The 18,165-nt window shown below is 51.3% G+C and overlaps 1 protein-coding gene across 1 annotated transcript in view; it reads left to right on the forward strand.

The window, feature by feature from the left end:
* Positions 1-18,165, forward strand: part of ABCC6 (ATP binding cassette subfamily C member 6) — an 85,009-nt gene that overhangs the window by 37,142 nt on the left and 29,702 nt on the right. The window contains exons 12-18 of the mRNA XM_055253382.2: positions 4,854-4,946; positions 7,386-7,589; positions 8,768-8,911; positions 10,521-10,608; positions 12,690-12,765; positions 14,808-14,934; positions 15,150-15,326. Of these exons, the coding sequence (XP_055109357.2) occupies positions 4,854-4,946; positions 7,386-7,589; positions 8,768-8,911; positions 10,521-10,608; positions 12,690-12,765; positions 14,808-14,934; positions 15,150-15,326 (909 nt within the window). The remainder of the gene's footprint in view (positions 1-4,853; positions 4,947-7,385; positions 7,590-8,767; positions 8,912-10,520; positions 10,609-12,689; positions 12,766-14,807; positions 14,935-15,149; positions 15,327-18,165) is intronic.

Raw genomic sequence — 18,165 nt, forward strand, 5'->3', positions numbered from 1 at the left:
GGGTTTTCTTTTTTTAAATTAAAATCAGACTCTGGGCTGGGTGTGGTGGCTCGAGCGTAATCTCAGCACTTTGAGGGGCCGAGGGTGGATCACTTGAGGCCAGGAGTTCGAGACCAGCCTGGCCAACATGGTGAAACCCCGTCTCTACTAAAAGATACAAAAATTAGCTGGGCATAGTGGCGGGTGCCTATAATCCCAGCCACTCCAGAGGCTGAGGCAGGAGAATCGCTTGAGCCTTGGAGGCGGAGGTTGCAGTGAGCCGAGATCACGCCACTGCACTGCAGCCTGGGTGACAGTGTGAGACTCTGTCTCCAAAAAATAAATAAAAATAAAAATAAAATTTGACTCTGTATCGGGAAGTGCCTAGGCTCAAATCCTGCTTTTGAGCACTTACCAGTTGTGAATCCGTGTGCAAGGAACCTACTCTGTCTGTGCCTCCTGTTCTTGTCTCCAACGTGAGGATCATAATTAACAGTAGCACCCCTGCCCCAGAGGTGCTGAGGCATTAAACGAGCCCGTATGTAGAAAGCACTTAAAATGGCGCCAGACACACAGCTGTACCCTGTAGGTATTTGTAATATTATCATTAGTTACTTTCCCATAAAGGACAAGACAGTAGATATTTTTTACATTGGGAGCCATACCGTCTCTCCTGCAAATATTCACCTCTGCCCTTGGAGTGCAGAAGTGGCCATAGACCATATTAAGCAAACAGGCATGGTATTCTTCCAATAAAATTCTATTTATGGATGCTGACATTGGAAGTGCATATCATTTTCATATGTCATGAAACAGTATCCTTCTGATTTTTTTTTTTTTTTTGAGACAGAGTCTCACTCTGTTGCCCAGGCTTTAGTGCAGTGGCGTGATATTGGCTCACTGCAACCTCTGCCTCCTGGGTTCCAGCAATTCTCCTGCCTCAGCCTCCCGAGTAGGTAGGATGACAGGTGCATGCCACCACTCCCAGCTAATTTTTGTATTTTCAGTGGAGACGGGGTTTTACCATTTTGGCCAGGCTGGTCTCAAACTCCTGACCCCAAGTGATCCACCCCACCTCGACCTCTCAAAGTGCTGGGATTACAAGCATGAGCCACTATGCCTGGCCTGATTTTTTTCAACTATTTAAAAATATAAAAAATATTAAACATTTTTGTGCAGCTCATGGGCTGTATGAAAACAGGTGGAGGGATCCATATGTCTCCCGTATAGATACTATATGCCACGGTTTACAGAGCCCTGGCTAAGTGTTTGTTTGTTTATTTGTTTTTTGAGACGGAGTCTCACTCTGTTGCCCAGACTTGAGTGCAGTGGTGCGATTTCGGCTCACTGCAACCTCCACCTCCCAGGTTCAAGCAATTCTCCAGCCTCAGCCTCCTCAGTAACTGGGATTACAGGCGTGCACCACGACATCTGGCTAATTTTTGTATTTTTAGTAGAGACCAGGTTTCACCATGTTGGTTGGGCTGGTCCTGAACTCCTGACCTCAGGTGATCTGCCCACCTCAGCCTCCCAAAGTGCTGGGATTACAGGCATGAGCCACTGTGCCTGGCCTTGTAAAAACTGTTAGCGGCATTTTCATTGTAATTGTTGAATATTCAAAAAAAATTCGAACGCTCATGCATATGATTGCCTTTGCTAGGGCTAGGGGCCAGGACCTTTTCCAGTGCCTTCACCTTGTATTCCAGGGCCTTGCAAACAATAGGTAGGTGCTTAGCAATCACAACATAAGGCACTCAGACAGGGCTTGATATGCAGTACATAAATGTCATCATTAGGAAGAAAGAGAGAGAGAGAGAGAGGAAGAACACGGGAAAATTCAGGGCAATTGATCAGGTTGACCCCACCGTTGCTAAAAATCAGATGAGACCAGGCGGGGCACGGTGGCTCACGCCTGTAATCCCAGCACTTTGGGAGGTCAAGGCCGGCAGAACACTTGAGGTCAGGAGTTCAAGACCAGCCTGGCCAACATGGCAAAACCCCGTCTCTACTGAAAATATAAAAATTAGCCAGGCATGGTGGCATGTGCCTGTAATCCCAGCTACTAGGGAGGCTGAGGCAGGAGAATCGCTTGAACCGGGGACGCAGAGGTTGCAGTGAGCCAAGCTCACACCACTGCACTACAGCCTGGGTGACAGAGCGAGACTCCTTCCAACAACAACAACAAAAAAAAATGAGACCAACAAGATATCCATAGATAATGCACCATGTTACTTTGCTTGTGTACTTTTCCTGCCTCTTGGTAGACAGTTCCTAACATCACCGTGAGATCTTGGTGAAGGAGGAGTGGACATTGAGGTTGCTATGGTTTAATGATACCATTTTTCCCCCAGACAGAGATGTTCATCTTCTGCTCACATTCCTTTGAGTGTTTTTCCAAGCCCTGCTGTGGGCTGGTGTTTACCCTCTGGGCACTTCTCCATTGAGCCACTAGGTGGCGCCATTGCCGCATAAATGAAACAAACTGGCTCAAGGTTAGAAAATACTGTTTCCAGGCCAGGTGGGGTGGCTCAAACCTGTAGTATCAGCACTTTGGGAGGCTGAGGTGGGTGGATTACTTGAGGCCAGGAGTTCAAGACCAGCCTGGGCAACATGATGAAACCCTATCTTTACTAAAAATACAACTCCCTGACATTGAAGGACCCCACCTTCAGCAGGCATCTCCTGACACAGCAGACCCCCATGAACACAGATCCCTGGGACCTGGTGGCTGCCCTTATCAGTTTCCCTGACATTCCCATCTTAGGACCCAAGTCTGATCACCTTTGGGATCTGCAGCTGTGTTAGAGGAAAGGGGTCCTGATCCAGAGCCCAAGAGATGGTTCTTGGATCTCGTGCAAGAAAGAATTCAGGGCGAGTCCATAAAGTGAAAGCAAGTGTTTGTTTGTTTGTTTGTTTGTTTTTTGAGATGGAGTCTCACTCTGGGGCCCAGGCAGAGTGACACACGCCTCTAATCCCAGCTACTCAGGAGGCTGAGACAGGAGAATCGCTTGGGAAGCGGAGGTTGCAGTGAGCCAAGATCGCAACACTGCACTCCAGCCTGGGTCACAGAGCGAGAATCCATCTCAAAATAAATAAATAAATAAATAAATAAATAAACGTAGTGTTCCTAAGGACTGAGAGGGGAAACTGAGGCATACAGACTGGAGTTGGGGTGGGGCTTGTCGAGAGAATGGGTCCAAATAACCCATGAAGAAATCTCAAAGTCACAACAACTTAAAAATCATTTATTCTACCCCCTACTTCCACATTTTCCAGATATAGAAACCAAAACTGAGAGGGGGAAGATTACTATCCCAAAATCACCACGTTGGTGGGGGAGCAGGGTTGCCAGAGAAAACACAGGACATCCAGTGAAGTGTGAGTTTCAGACAAACGGAAGAATTTCTCAGTGTATGTCCCAAATATTGCATGAGACTTAGACTAAAACCTTACTCGTTCTTTATCTGCAAATGTAATTGGGCATCCTGTATGATGATTTACTAAATCTGACAACCTTCGTGAGGGATGAAATGAAGATTAGGAAAATAAGCACAATAAGAGAAAACGCCAGATGAGAACAACTCTATTCCCATTTTGCAGACAAGGGAATGCACCTTAGGGAGGTGACTTGCCCCAAGGCCACACTCAAAAGTGTCGGGGTCAGGATTTGAACCAGGTCCTGATTCCATAGGTCTCAACTTTACCGTTGTGGCCGGGAACACCCCCCATTCCCACTTGTGTGTGTGCATGATCTGTCTTGAAACTCTCTCCCCATCGTGTAAGAGGGCCGTTCCCCTCCCTGACATTGAAGGACCCCACCTTCAGCAGGCATCACCTGACACAGCAGACCCCCATGAACACAGATCCCTGGGACCTGGTGGCTGCCCTTATCAGTTTCCCTGACATTCCCATCTTAGGACCCAAGTCTGATCACCTTTGGGATCTGCAGCTGTGTTAGAGGAAAGGGGTCCTGATCCAGAGCCCAAGAGATGGTTCTTGGATCTCGTGCAAGAAAGAATTCAGGGCGAGTCCATAAAGTGAAAGCAAGTGTTTGTTTGTTTGTTTGTTTGTTTGTTTTTTGAGATGGAGTCTCACTCTGGGGCCCAGGCTGGAGTACAGTAGTGTGATCCTGGCTCACTGCAAGCTCTGCCTGCCGGGTTCAAGCTATTCACCTGCCTCAGCCTCTCGAGTAGTTGGGATCACAGGTGCCCACCACCACGCCTGGCTAGTTTTTATATTTTCAGTAAAGACTGTGTTTCACTATGTTGGCCAGGCTGGTCTCAAACTCCTGACCTCAGGTGATGCGCCCACCTCAGCCTCCCAAAGTGCTGGGATTACAGGCATGATCCACCATGCCCGACCAAAAGCAAGTTTTTTAGGAAAGTAAAGATATAAAAGAATGGCTACTCCATAGACAGAGCAGCCCAGAGGGCTGCTGGTTGCCCATTTTTATGGTTATTTCTTGATGATATGATAAACAAGGGGTGGATTATTCATGCCTTTCCTTTTTAGACCATATAGGGTAACTTCCTGATGTTGCCATGGCATTTGTAAACTGTCACGGTGCTGGTGGGAGTGCAGCAGTGAGTATGCCCAGAGGTCACTCTCGTAGCCATCTTGGTTTTGGTGGGATTTGGCCGCCTTCTTTACTGCAAGCTGTTTTATCAGGAAGGTCTTTGTGACCTGTATCTTATGCTGACCTCCTATCTCATCCTGTGACTTACAATACCTTAACCGTCTGGGAATGCAGCCCAGTAGGTCTCCGCCTCATTTTACCCGGCCCCTATTCAAGATGGAGTTGCTCTGGTTCTGGAGCTGCCTCTGAGAGCTGGGCTCCTCGGGATCTCCTGACATCCTGCCCCTTCTGTCCCCAGCTCCTGGGCCCCTCTGCCCTCACTGCCATCGCTGTCTTCCTGAGCCTCCTCCCTCTGAATTTCTTCATCACCAAGAAGAGGAACCACCATCAGGTTCGGCTTTTGGGAAAGGGACGACCAGACAGGAAGTAGGGAGGAAGCAACAGGTCCTGGGGTGGGAGATGGGGAGGGGAGAGTTGAGTGCGAGCCCACAGGTCTGGCTTTGTTCTTGTCGTCTGTGAGCTGCCCATCATACCCCCTCCCCCCACCATCTCAATGGACAGTGGCTCCATCCCTCCAGTGTTCAGGCCACCGGCCCTGGGTCAGTTCAATGCCTTTTTCTCTCACATCCATCTGTCAGCAGATTTGCTTGGCGTCACCTTCAAAATGCATCCAGAATGTCACCCTTCCCAGCACAGGCTCTCCAAACCCCATGGTCTCTAACCCAGGTCACAGCAGCAAGCCCCCTGGCTCACTCCCTGCTTCTGCCCTCAGCCTCTCTCCACTCCCAGCCAGAGGAGACCTATGCAAACCGAATATGTTGCACCCCTCCTCTACTCAGACCCACAGCGGCCCCATTTTCCTCAGACTGAGCCAAAGACCCCACAGTGGCCCACCAGGCCTGCCCTGAGCTGGCCTCATTGCTTCCAAGCTCACCTTCTACCCGTCTCCCCTCCTTCCCTGCCTTCCCGCCCCCACATCCCCCATCCTCAAACCTGCCCGATTTTACACATCCCTCCAGGACTTCCCTTTAGCTGTTCCCTCCGCCTGGATCACCCTCACTCCCAAAGACCCTCTGTCACCTCCCTGTAGTCAGAGCAGCTTCCCTCACCACCCTCCAGCAAGGAAACCGCACGTCCATCCCTCTCCTCCCAGCAGCAGCCTCTCCTTTGCCTGCCCTGGGTTTGTTTTTGCTTTTTCCCCCGACAGCACTTCCCACATCCTACAGGGCCCCGCGGGAAGCACCCGGCAGGGTTTGATTGCCTTGTTCACCTTAACCAGAAGCTTTGCAACAGCACAGGCCACTCACTGTGGCAGACTCGGCATCTAGTTAGTGCTTGGCAGGCAGAAGGTTCTCAGTAAGTGTTTGTGAACTATGGAAGAAAGGTGGGAGGGAGGAAGGGAAGGAGAGAGGCAGGGAAGAAGGAAAGGAGGAGAGGAAGGAGGGAGGGGAAGGAGAGAAAAGGAGGGAGGGAAGGAAAGACAGGAAAGGGGAGGAAGGATGGAGGGAGGGAGGGAAGGAAAGAATTGAGGGAGGAAGAGAAGGAATGAGGGAGAGAAGGAAGAAAGGGGGGAGGGAAGGAAAGAAAAGGAAAGAGGGAAGGAAGAAAGGGAAGGAGAGAGGACAAAGGAGACAGGGAAGGAAGGAAAGGTGGGAAAGAGAGAGGGAGGGATGGGGGATGGATGGAAGGAACTTATTTCCTCTCTTGGCCCAGCTGTCCCAGTGTCCGTCTGTCACCTGTGCTGTTTCTCCAGCCTCCTGAATGGCCTCCTCTAAAACACTGTAGGCTGGGCACAGTGGCTCACGCCTGTAATCCCAGCACTTTGGAAGGCCGAGGCGGGCAGATCACCTGAGGTCAGGATTTCAAAACCAGCCTGGCCAACATGGCATAACCCTGTCTCCACTAAAGAAATATAAAAATTAGCCAGGCATGGCGGCGGGTGCCTAGAGTCCCAGCTACTCAGGAGGCTGAGGCAGGAGAATCCCTTGAACCCAGGAGGCGGAGGTTACAGTGAGCCAAGATCGCACTGCTGCACTCCAGCCTGGGCGACAGAGCAAGACTCCGTCTCAAAAACAAAAACCTTCTCCAGGCAGCTGCCCCTCTGATGATGCCCCCCCGCCCCATGGTGAAGCACAGGAGACCCTGAATTCCTCTGCCTGACCGTAAAGTGCCAAGTGACCCTGCCGACGCGCTCCTCTGGCCACACGGAGTGTCCTCTGAGTCATGCCATTCCCTGTGCCTGGGTTTTAGCTGCCTCCCCCAACCCCCGCACCCCCAGCCCCCACCCCCGTCTCAAGCCCCTCCTCTCCCTCTTCTCCAGCTCCATCCTCTGCCTGCTCAGCACCCACTTCCTGGTCATTTAAGATGTAGCTCAGGCTGTAATCCCAGCATTTTAGGAGGCTGAGGGCAGAGGATCACTTGAGCCCAGGAGCTCGGGGCCAACCTGGGCAACATAGCGAGACCCCACCTCCACAAAAAATGTAAAAGTTAAAAAAAAAAAAAAAAGACGTAGCTTGGGCATCAACCACCTCCAGGTAGCCTTCCTGACGGTGCCATACCCAGGTGGGCTCAGGCTGCCTCTGTTCCCCGGGCATCAGAGGCTTCCTCCATGGGGCGCATTGTCCCAGGGTCAGCTCTCCTCCCACCTGAGAAGTGGTGTAGGTTTCCAACCTGGGACTGGAGAACCAGGACTGAGGGTCAGAGATGCTGAGAGGCAGACAGGTTTGGGACGCAGCTTGGCGAGATGAATGGGATTTGCTGAAGGGTGGCTGTCGGGGTGCAGGGAAGAATTCCCAACTGTCTTCATCTCTCTTTTTCCCTCCGATCCCAGGAAGAGCAAATGAGGCAGAAGGACTCACGGGCACGGCTCACCAGCTCTATCCTCAGGAACTCGAAGACCATCAAGTTCCATGGCTGGGAGGGAGCCTTTCTGGACAGAGTCCTGGGCATCCGAGGCCAGGAGCTGGGCGCCTTGCGGACCTCCGGCCTCCTCTTCTCTGTGTCGCTGGTGTCCTTCCAAGTGTCTACATTTCTGGTGACGTCACTCGTCTCTATGCTGGGCGGCACTGGGGAAGGAGTGCGGGGGTGGGGGCAGGGTGAGGTAAGTGGAGCCCCCCAGATCCTATCACCGTGTCCATCAAAACCCACTCATTCTGGATCCTGTTCTCTCTGGTCCCTGCTGTCTTCTACAAGAACTAATTAAGCGTATTATTCTAGCAAAGGTGGCAGTGGCCGATAAAGTCTGCTGAACTCTCAGAGAGAGTTCCAGGCTTCTACCGATGTGGGGAGGAGGGTACAGATGCAGGGGGGCGGCAGAGGTAGAATCCTGGGTCAGAGTGACTTGCCTGATGCTGGCCAGCAGATGTCCATAGCCACCCTGTCACTGGACATCATCCATGTCCTGCCATTCTGTAATTTATTTCATACTGCTGTCAGAACAACCTTCCTAAACCACAACTTTAAAAACTTTGATACATAGGCTGGGCGTGGTGGCTCACGCCTGTCGTCCCAATACTTTGGGAGGCCAAGATGGGTGGCTCACCCGAGGTCAAGAGTTCGAGACCAGCCTGGCCAACATGGCGAAACCTGTCTCTACTAAAAATACAAAAATTAGCCGGTTGTGGTGGCGGGTGCCTGTAATCCCAGCTACTTGGGAGGCTGAGGCAGGAGAATCACTTGTACCCGGGAGACAGAGGTTGCAGTGAGCCAAGATCATGCCACTGCACTCCAGCCTGGGCGACAGAGCAGGACTTCATCTCGACAAAGAAAAAAAAAAGGACCACAAATGACACCAACACCCAGAGCCCTCAAGTGCTGCTCCTGCCTGCAACCTTAGAGTCATCTTCCAAGGGACTCTAGAATCACCAGTTCCACCATGTCTCGAACAACAACAATGCTACCGAGATCAAAAACTCTGCCGTCCCCCAATGCCTGGAGCCTAGAGGCGTCAGGTTCTCCCCAGGCTCGTGGGGCTGCACACTCATTGCCTTTAGCAATGCGCTGTGTGTTTAGAGAGAGCCTTGCATAGCTTATGACTGAGGAGAGGACGTGTGTTAGCAGGACTGGAAGTGGGATCTATGGAGGGAAGCACACGTGGACATGGCGGGTGGGCCACATGCACTGTGCAGGCACCACAGCTTGCCCGGGCTACCCTATCTATGCTTGTGTGTCTCACTGTTGCCCCATGTGTCCCCCCCCCACCCCACCCCCCAGGTCGCACTGGTGGTGTTTGCTGTCCACACTCTGGTGGCCAAGAATGCTATGGATGCAGAGAAAGCCTTTGTGACTCTCACGGTTCTCAACATCCTCAACAAGGCCCAGGCTTTCCTGCCCTTCTCCATCCACTCCCTCGTCCAGGTGAGGTGGGTGCAAGGGCTGGAGCCATCCTGGGAGAGTGCATGGGCTACACCTGGCTCCAGCTTCCCTACGCCTGCCATTTGCAGAGGAGAGGGAAGACAGAGTGGGAGGGAGACGGATGGTGTGGAGCTGGAAAAGAGGCGAGCAGGGGCAAGAACAGAGACGGGCAGAGAGTACAGCAAATACATCTGGAAGGGGTCAGCCTTTGGAGGGCAATGTGCAGACCTCTCCACAAACACCCTCAGAACATGCATACTTATCCATCTGCCCAGCAATTCCACATACGAGCAATCATGTCAGTTCCCTTTTTTATACAAAGCAATTTTGTTTCTCTTCCTTTGCTATCTCTAGTCCTTTCAGCATGATGAAAACAAGAAACGGCAGCATACCTGAGCCATCTCTATGTTTCTTATTTTTTATTTTTATTTATTTATTTATTAGAGATGGAGTCTCACTCTGTCACCCAGGCAGGAGTGCAGTAGTGGAATCTCAGCTCACTGCAAGATCTGCCTCCCAGATTCAAGTGATTCTCCTGCCTCAGCCTGCCAAGTAGCTGGGACCACAGGCACGCACAACCATGCCCAGCTAATTTATTTTTTTGTATTTTTAGTAGAGATGAGATTTCACCATGTTGGCCAGGCTGGTCTTGAACTGCTGACCTCAGATGATCTGCCCACCTTGGCTTCCCAAAGTGCTGGGATTATAGACATGAGCCACTGCACCCAGTCTTATTGACTGACTGATTGATTGATTGATTGTGTTTTTAGTAGAGACAGGGTTTCACCATGTTGGCCAGGCTGGTCTTGAACTCCCAGCCTCATGTAATACACCCGCCTCGGCCTCCCAAAGTGCTAGGATTACAGGCATGAGCCACTGTGCCCGGCTACCTTATTTGTTTATTTATTTATTTATTTGTTTATTTGTTGAGACAAGGTCTCATTCTGTCACCCAGTCTGGAGTACAGTGGCACGATCTCAGCTCACTGCATTCACAAACTCCTGGACTCAAGTGATGCTTCTACCTTCCAGCCTCCTGAGTAGCTGGGACTACAGGCATGGGCCACCACATCCGGCTAATTTTTTACTTTTTTGTAGAAACAAAGAGTCTTGCTATGTTTCCCAGGTCTCCAACTCCTGGCGTCAAGTGATCCTCCTGCGCTTGGCTTCCCAGAGTGCTGGGATTACCGGCATGAGCCGCTGCACGTGGCCTAATCTCGATTTTAACGACTGGTCTCTTTCTTCCCCAAAGATGGGTTTGTGACTGGGAGAGAGCGCCCCCAGGTGGACAACATTTGAAATTGTTCCACATAATGGCTTGATAACCTTGTTGGAAAAGCCACCATCCTCTTCCCAGATCTTGTCTGCAGAATGGCAGCTGGCTTGTTCCGGTGTCACTGATTTGTAGGAGCGCAGAGGTGGGAGATCGCCACCATCAAGGTCACCACTCGGGTTGCATCGTTTCCCATGAACTAGAAAGCTTTGTCCTCACGCCTCCTATGCACAGAGCTTGGTAGACAGGAAGCTGTTGCCACACATCTTGTGACACCGACACCCAAAACCCGAGTTCTTTGCTCTTCTTGCTGGGTGACCTGCGGCTTCGGTTTTCCTAGGCCCGGGTGTCCTTTGACCGTCTGGTCGCCTTCCTCTGCCTGGAAGAAGTTGACCCTGGTGCTATAGACTCAAGTTCCTCTGGAAGCTGTGAGTGCTGAGTCTGGCAGGAGGGGTGTGGGAGGGATGGGGGATGTGGGGGCCGCCCCGGCCCATAATGGCAAGCCAGCATCAGCACTGGGGGGAGACGGGGGCTGCGGGCAATGGATGGCACGTGCAGATCACGCCATCTGCCTGTCACTTGGAAACTGGCACCGTGCTGCTGTTCTTTCTGCTAGCCGTTCAGTGACCACTCATTGAGCGCCCACTTTCTACCATCCTGGGTGTACAACAGGGAACACGCTAACATAGTGGTCCCCAAGCTTTTTGGCACCAGGGACTGGTTTTGTGGAAGACAGTTTTCCCATGGACCGGGGTGAGGTGCGTGGTTTTGGGATGACTCAAACACATTCTATTTATTGTGCCCTTTATTATTATTACATTGTACTATATAATGAAATAATTATACAACTCACCATAATGTAGAATCAGTGGGAGCCCTGAGCTTGTTTTCCTGCAACTAGATGACCCCAACGGGGGTGATGGGAGACAGAGATCATCAGGCATTAGATTCTCACAAGGAACACGCAACCCAGATTCCTCACGTGCACAGTTCACAAGTGTTCGTGCTCCTATGAGAATCTATTGCTGCTGCTGATTTGGCAGGAGGCGGAGCTCAGGCGGTGATGGGAGTGATGGGGAGTGGCTGTAAACACAGACGACACTCTGCTTACCTGCCCTGCGCTCACCTCCTGCTGTATGGCCCAGTTCCTGAGAGGCTGCAAACTGGTACCAGTCTGTGGCCTGGGGGTTGAGGGCTCCTGCTCTAACAGACCAGGTCCTTGTCCTCATGCAGAAAGTTCAAGGTAATAAGCATGGCAGCATTTTGATCAAGCTAGAAAACAGCAACATTTCAAGCACCATTGCACGATGAGACTTACCAAGCTCAAGTTACCTGGGCTTCCCCCTCCACCCCATCCTTCTGTTAGGCCACGGGCCAAGACACCCTCCCCCTTGTTGCACTGAAGAACCTGGGCAAACTGTGTACCTGGAAAACACCCACATAGTGGTAAGAAGCCTAGCCTGTGGCACTGAACTGCCCAGGTCCAAATCCCAGCCCCAGCACTGACTAGCTGGGTGATCCTAACAAGTAGATAATCTCTGTGAGCCTCCGTGTTCCCATCTCCAAAATGGGCCTGTCAGTCGTCATAGCAGCTAATTGTGAGGATGGATTTAATTGATCTGGGCTAAGCCATGAAAGCTTTGATTCTTAAAAAATCTTTCAGGCGATTCTATGTGTTAAGGATCAAGAACCACTAATCTAATTACATTTGTTATCACAGTGAAATAATAATAATTATTATTATTATTTTTTTTTTTTTTGAGACAGAGTCTCACTCTTTCACACAGGCTGGAGTGCAGTGGCGCGATCTCTCCTCACTGCAACCTCCACCTCCCGGGTTCAAGCAATTCTCCTGCCTTAGCCTCTCAAGTAGCTGTGATTACAGGCGCCCACCACCACACCTGGCTAATTTTTGTATTTTTACATAGAGACAGGGTTTTGCCGTGTTGGCCAGGCTGTTCTCAAACTCCTGACCTCGAGTGATCCTACCACTTCTGCTTCCCAAAGTGCTGGGATTACAGGCATAAGACACTGTGCCGGCCACAGTGAAATTAATAACACCCCCTTCACTCTGGGAAGGCTGGGATTTGATGATAATTTATATCAGAAATTCACTAACTTTTTCCATAAATGACCAGATTGTGCATATGTTAGTTTTGTGGGCCACACAGTCTCTGTCACAACTGCTCAAAGCATGAAATATAGAAATGAATGGTTGTGGCTGTGTTCCAATAAAATTTTATTTATAAGAATAGGCAGTAGGCAGGATTTGGTCTCTGGGCCACAGTTTGCCTCCCCCTGGATTATACAGCCATGGGACACGGACAGAAAAAGAACCCTGCAGGGTCACACACAAGCCAGTGGGTAGCAGGGCAATTTGTTCAGTGGGAGAGATTTCTTCCTCCAGCCTCTGCCCCTGGCGGGGCGGGGGATGGTGCCTGGGGGCCTCTCAGATGCAGAGGCTGGCCAGGTCAGGGGTCTCCTGTAAATGGCCTCTTGTGCCCTGCAGCTGCTGGGAAGGATTGCATCACCATACACAGTGCCACCTTCGCCTGGTCCCAGGAAAGCCCTCCCTGCCTCCACAGGTACAGAACGACACCCGTGGTAACCAGCCTCATGTTTTTAGGGAGAAGATGCGTGGGGCTCCTGCCACCTCCCACCTGAGAGGTGGTGTAGGTTTCTAGCCTGGGACTGGAGGGTGGGTTAGGCTGGGCTGGGGCTCTGCTGGGGAGGTTCCCAGGATGCATCTATACCTCTTGAAGGTGGGGACCTGCACAGCATAGACCAGTATCTCCTGCAGATGGGGACCAGGGCATCTGAGACTCCCCCATCGGGGGAGACACCCCTGTGCTCCCAGGCTGGCCAAGACGATGCCAAGGGAGGGCTGGCCGAGAGGAGCCCCAAGGTTCAGCCCTATCAGCTGTGCTCACTTCTGTGCCTCCTGTATCAGTCCGAGGTCATGATCACCTATAGCCCCCAACTCTATCGCTTGGTCTTTGTGTCCAAAAATCTCAGCCAGCCCTGAAACTCCCTAAGAAGGGAAGGAGTATGCCCTGGGTAGTATTTGTATTGGTTGTCATTCACTCACTTCATCGATAGAGCACTAGATACGGGCCACGCCCTGTTCTAGGTATTGGGGATAGGGTGAAGGAAACAGACAAGGGTCCTGCTCTCTTGGGGTGACATGCTGATAGAGGTGAGGCCCAAACAGAAAGCCAGAGCAAGGGGACAGAGTACGATGGCATGTCTAGCGAGGGAAGGCTTGGCATTCAAGCTGAGATCATAAGGAAGGAGTGTCTGGGAGAAGAGCTGTCTTTTTTTTTTTTTTTTGAAACGGAGTCTTGCTCTGTCTCACAGGCTGGAGTGCGATGGCATGATCTCGGCTCACTGCAACCTCCGCCTTCCAGGTTCAAGCAATTCTCCTGCCTCAGCCTCCCGAGTAGCTGGGATTACAGGCACATGCTACCACACCCAGCTAATTTTTGTATTTTTAGTAGAGATGGGTTTTAGCATGTTGGTCAGGCTGGTCTCCAACTCCTGACCTCAAGTGATCCACCTGCCTCAGTTCCCAAAGGACTAGGATTACAGGCATGAGCCACCATACCCGGCCTGGGAGAAGAACCTTCTAGGCGGTGGGAATGGCATCAGCAAAGGTCCTGGGGCAGGAGAGTGCCTGGACCTGGGTTTCTCAACTTCAGCACGGTTGATATTTTGGGCTGAAACTTCTTTGTTGGGGGCTGGCGTGTACATTGTGGGATGTTTAGCAGACCCCCAGTCTCTACCCACTAGATGCCAGCAGCACCCCCTACCGGTTATGACATCCAAAAATATCTCTAGATCTTGCCAAATGACTCCTGGGGGATGCAGTCACCCCCAGGTGAGAACCACTGACCTATTGTGTTCAAGAAACAGCAAGGAGGTCAGCATGGCCAGGGCCGAGCAGCTGAGGCACAGAGCGGAAGGAGGCGGGAGACGTCATTCCTGATCGTCAGGACTTTAGCTTTGACCCTGAGTGAAATGGGAGTGCTGGCGGGTTTAGCTGGGAAGCGTCATGATCTGACTTGGGTTTTAACAGATCCCTCTGGTCACTGGGTGGAGGATGGGCTGCGGGACACAGACAGGAGTGGGGCGGGACCAAGAGCAGGGGGAAGGAGGGAGGAAAGAGCCTATTTATCGCAAGAGCCAAGGCAGGAGGCCAGGCTGGTGAAACCCTCAGGCTATAGTCAACTCCGTGTGTGTGTGCATGTGGGTTGACATGCAGCCATGTGTGTGCATGGTGTGCATGTGTGCACACATGTGTGTGTGTGAGCATGGACTGATTGGGTATGTGCACACACTTGTGTGTGTGGATGTGTGCCCACATTGTGTTGCTGTGCACGCTAGCATGCTTGTATGAGTGTGCAAATGTGCATGCATGCGTGCACGCTTTGTGTGCGTGTGCACGCGCACAGATGTGCACAGGATGGTTGCTCAAATGGCTAGACAAGGGCTGGGAAAAAGAACGGCCCCACAGGTCCTCTTGGAGACTCCCAGAGCAGGAAAGCCCAGCTCCGTCTGCGGCTCATCCTTCCTCACAGAGTTGGGCTGAACCCTAACCAAGGTCATGTCTCTCCTCTTGCATGTCCAGAATAAACCTCACCGTGCCCCAGGGCTGTCTGCTGGCTGTTGTCGGTCCAGTGGGGGCAGGGAAGTCCTCCCTGCTGTCCGCCCTCCTTGGGGAGCTGTCAAAGGTGGAAGGGTTCGTGAGCATCAAGGTGAGGCCACCCCCAGCCTGTCTGCTAGGATGTCCCCATCCTGAAAGTCCCCCTTCCTCGCTGCCTTCCCACTCTCCCCATCCCAGCCAAGCTCACTTTCACTCATTCTCTCCACCTCCCACCCACCACTGAGAGTCCAGCTCCCACTGCTCCTCAAAATCTATCCCACCTCTGTCCCCATCATCCTCCTGTGACCAAAGTAAGTTGTGTTTTAGGGTGCTGTGGCCTACGTGCCCCAGGAGGCCTGGGTGCAGAACACCTCTGTGGTGGAGAATGTGTGCTTCGGGCAGGAGCTGGACCCACCCTGGCTGGAGAGAGTCCTAGAGGCCTGTGCCCTGCAGCCAGATGTGGACAGCTTCCCTGAGGGAGTCCATACTTCAATTGGGGAGCAGGTGAGAGTTTTGGGGTCTTTTTGGGACAGGGAGACATTGCAGTTGGGGGTCATTTGGGTCCCTGCCTCATCATGGGCAGTATGATGGAGAAATGGGAGGAATGGTCAGGGAAGTAAGGGCGAAAAAGGGCTCAGCTCAGCGTCAAACACATGCTAGGTGCTCCATACATAATCATTAATTGATAAATAGAAATAGACAGAAAGAGAGAAGCAAGGAGTTGTGGCAGGGATTGGCAGCGAGGAGCTCTCTGACAACTGAGAGTAGAAGACCTAGACTCCTGTCTTACTCTGCCCTGCCTTGCTGGGTAATGTTGCTCTAATTGCTTCCCCTCTCTGGGCCTCACCAGAGGGTCTGGACAGAGATGTCCAGGAAACAGGATATATGCATCTGGAGCTATGGATTGGGCAGGGGTTGGCAAACTGTGACCCCAAGCCAAATCCAGCCCGCCACTTGTGGTTTTGTTTTTTGTTTTGTTTTGGAGACAGAGTCTTGCTCTGTTGCACAGGCTGGAGTGCAGTGCTGCAGTCTCGGCTCACTGCAACCTCCACCTCCCATGTTCAAGCAATTCTCACACCTCAGCCTCGAGTAGCTGGGATTACAGGCGCATGCCGCCACACCAGGCTAAGTTTTGTATTTTTAGTACAGACAGGGTTTCACCATGTTGACCAGGCTGGTCTCGAACTCCGGACCTCAGGTGATCTCCCCATTTACCTCAGAGTCAAAGCCCAAGTCATGACAATCCCTGGCAAGGTCCCTGTGACCTGGTTCTGGTATCCATTAGCCCCATCTCCCATCATCATCTCCCAGCTTTACTCCAGCCACCTGAGTCTCTGTGATGTTCCCTGATCCGCCACAGCACACTCTGACCCCAGGGCCTTTGCACCTGCTGTTTGGTCTGCTGGAAAGCTCTCCCCAGGAGTCCCCAGGGCTCATCCCTCACTTCTATCACCTTCACAGAGAGGCCTTTCCTGACCACCTTATCTACCACCACAGCCACCCTGCTAATGTTAGTGCATCCTACACCTGCACCTGCTTTTTCCCTTTTTTTTTTTTTCTGAGACGGAGTCTCGCTCTGTTGCCCAGGCTGGAGTGCAGTGGCACAATCTCAGCTCACTGCAATCTCCACCTCCTGAGTTCAAGCAATCCTCCCACCTCAGCCTCATGAGTCTAGGATTACAGGCATGTGCCACCACACCTGGCTAATTTTTTTTGTACTTTTAGTACAGATGGGGTTTCACCATGCTGGCCAGGCTGGTCTCGAACTGCTAACCTCAAGTGATCCACCCACCTCGGCCTCCCAAAGTGCTGGGATTACAGGCGTGAACCACCGCACCTGGCTCCCCCTGCTTTAGTATTTATTCTTCATAGCACTTTCCACCTGATGTGCTGTCTGTGTTACTTGTTTATGGATTGCCTGTCTCTGTCCCCTTCATTAGAATAATGGATCCATTAAGAGAGCAGCAACTTTGTTTTGCTCATTGCTGTTTCCCCAGAGCCTGGAACCATGCCTGGTTTATGATAACGAGGCAGTAGTTATTAGTGGGATGACTGAATGTAAGAATGAATGAATGGCTGGGTACGGTGGCTCATGCCTGTAATCCCAGCACTTTGGGAAGCCAAGGCGGGAGGATTGCTTCAGGCCAGGAATTTGAGACCAGCCTGGCCAACATGGTGAAACCCTATCTCTACTAAAAATACAAAAATTAGCCAGGCATGGTGGCACACCTATAATCCCAGCTACTTGGGAGGCTGAGGCGGGAGAATCACTTGAACCCAGTAGGCAGAGGTTGCAGTGAGCCGAGATCAAGCCATTGCACTCCAGCCTCGGTGACAGAGTGGAACTCCATCTCAAAAACAAAAATAATTTAAAAAAGAATGAATGAAAGACAAGAAGGCCTAGATAGAAGGAATAAGTTATAGTAATCAATAGTACACAAGGGAAATTATAGTTAATGATCATTTATCTGTATATTTCAAGATAGCTATAAGAGGATTGTTGTGTTCCCAATATAAAAGATAAATATTTGAGGTGATGACTCTCTCAGTTACCCTGATTTGATCATTACATATTGTCTACAGCAGGGGTCCCCAACCCCCCTGGCCATGGATCAGCATCAGTCTATGGCCTGTTAGGAACTGGGCAGGCAGCACAGCAGGAGGTGGGCAGAGGGCAGGCGAGTGAGGTTTCATCTGTATTTACAGCCACTCCTTATTGTTCACATCACTGCCTAAGCTCTGCCTCCTGTCAGATCAGTGGCAGCATAGATTCTCATAGGAGCACAAACCCTACTGTAAACTGCATATGTGAGGGATCTAGACTGCGAGCTTCTTATGAGAATCTAATGCCTGATGATCTGTCACTGCCTCCCATCACCCCCAGAAGGGACTATCTAGTTTCAGGAAAACAAGCTCAGGGCTCCCACTGATACTGCTTGATGGTGAGTCATTATATATTACAATGTAATAATAATACAAGTAGGCTGGGCGCAGTGGCTCACGCCTGTAATCCCAGGACTTTGGGAGGCCGAGACGGGTGGATCACCTGAGGTCAGGAGTTCGAGACCAGCCTGGCCAACATGGTGAAACCCTGTCTCTACTAAAAATACAGAAACTAGCCAGGCATGGTAGTGGGCGCCTGTAATTCCAGCTACTTAGGAGGCTGAGGCAGCAGAATTGCTTGAACCCAGGAGGCAGAGGTTGCAGTGAGTCAAGGTCATGCCATTGCACTCCAGCCTGGGTGACAAGAGCAAAACTCCATCTCAATAATAATAATAATAGAAGTAAAGTGCACAACAAACGTAATGTGCTTGAATCATCCTGAAACCATCCCCCAGACCAT

This window comes from Symphalangus syndactylus, chromosome 18, assembly GCF_028878055.3.
Source record: "Symphalangus syndactylus isolate Jambi chromosome 18, NHGRI_mSymSyn1-v2.1_pri, whole genome shotgun sequence".
Taxonomy (NCBI): Eukaryota; Metazoa; Chordata; class Mammalia; order Primates; family Hylobatidae; genus Symphalangus; species Symphalangus syndactylus.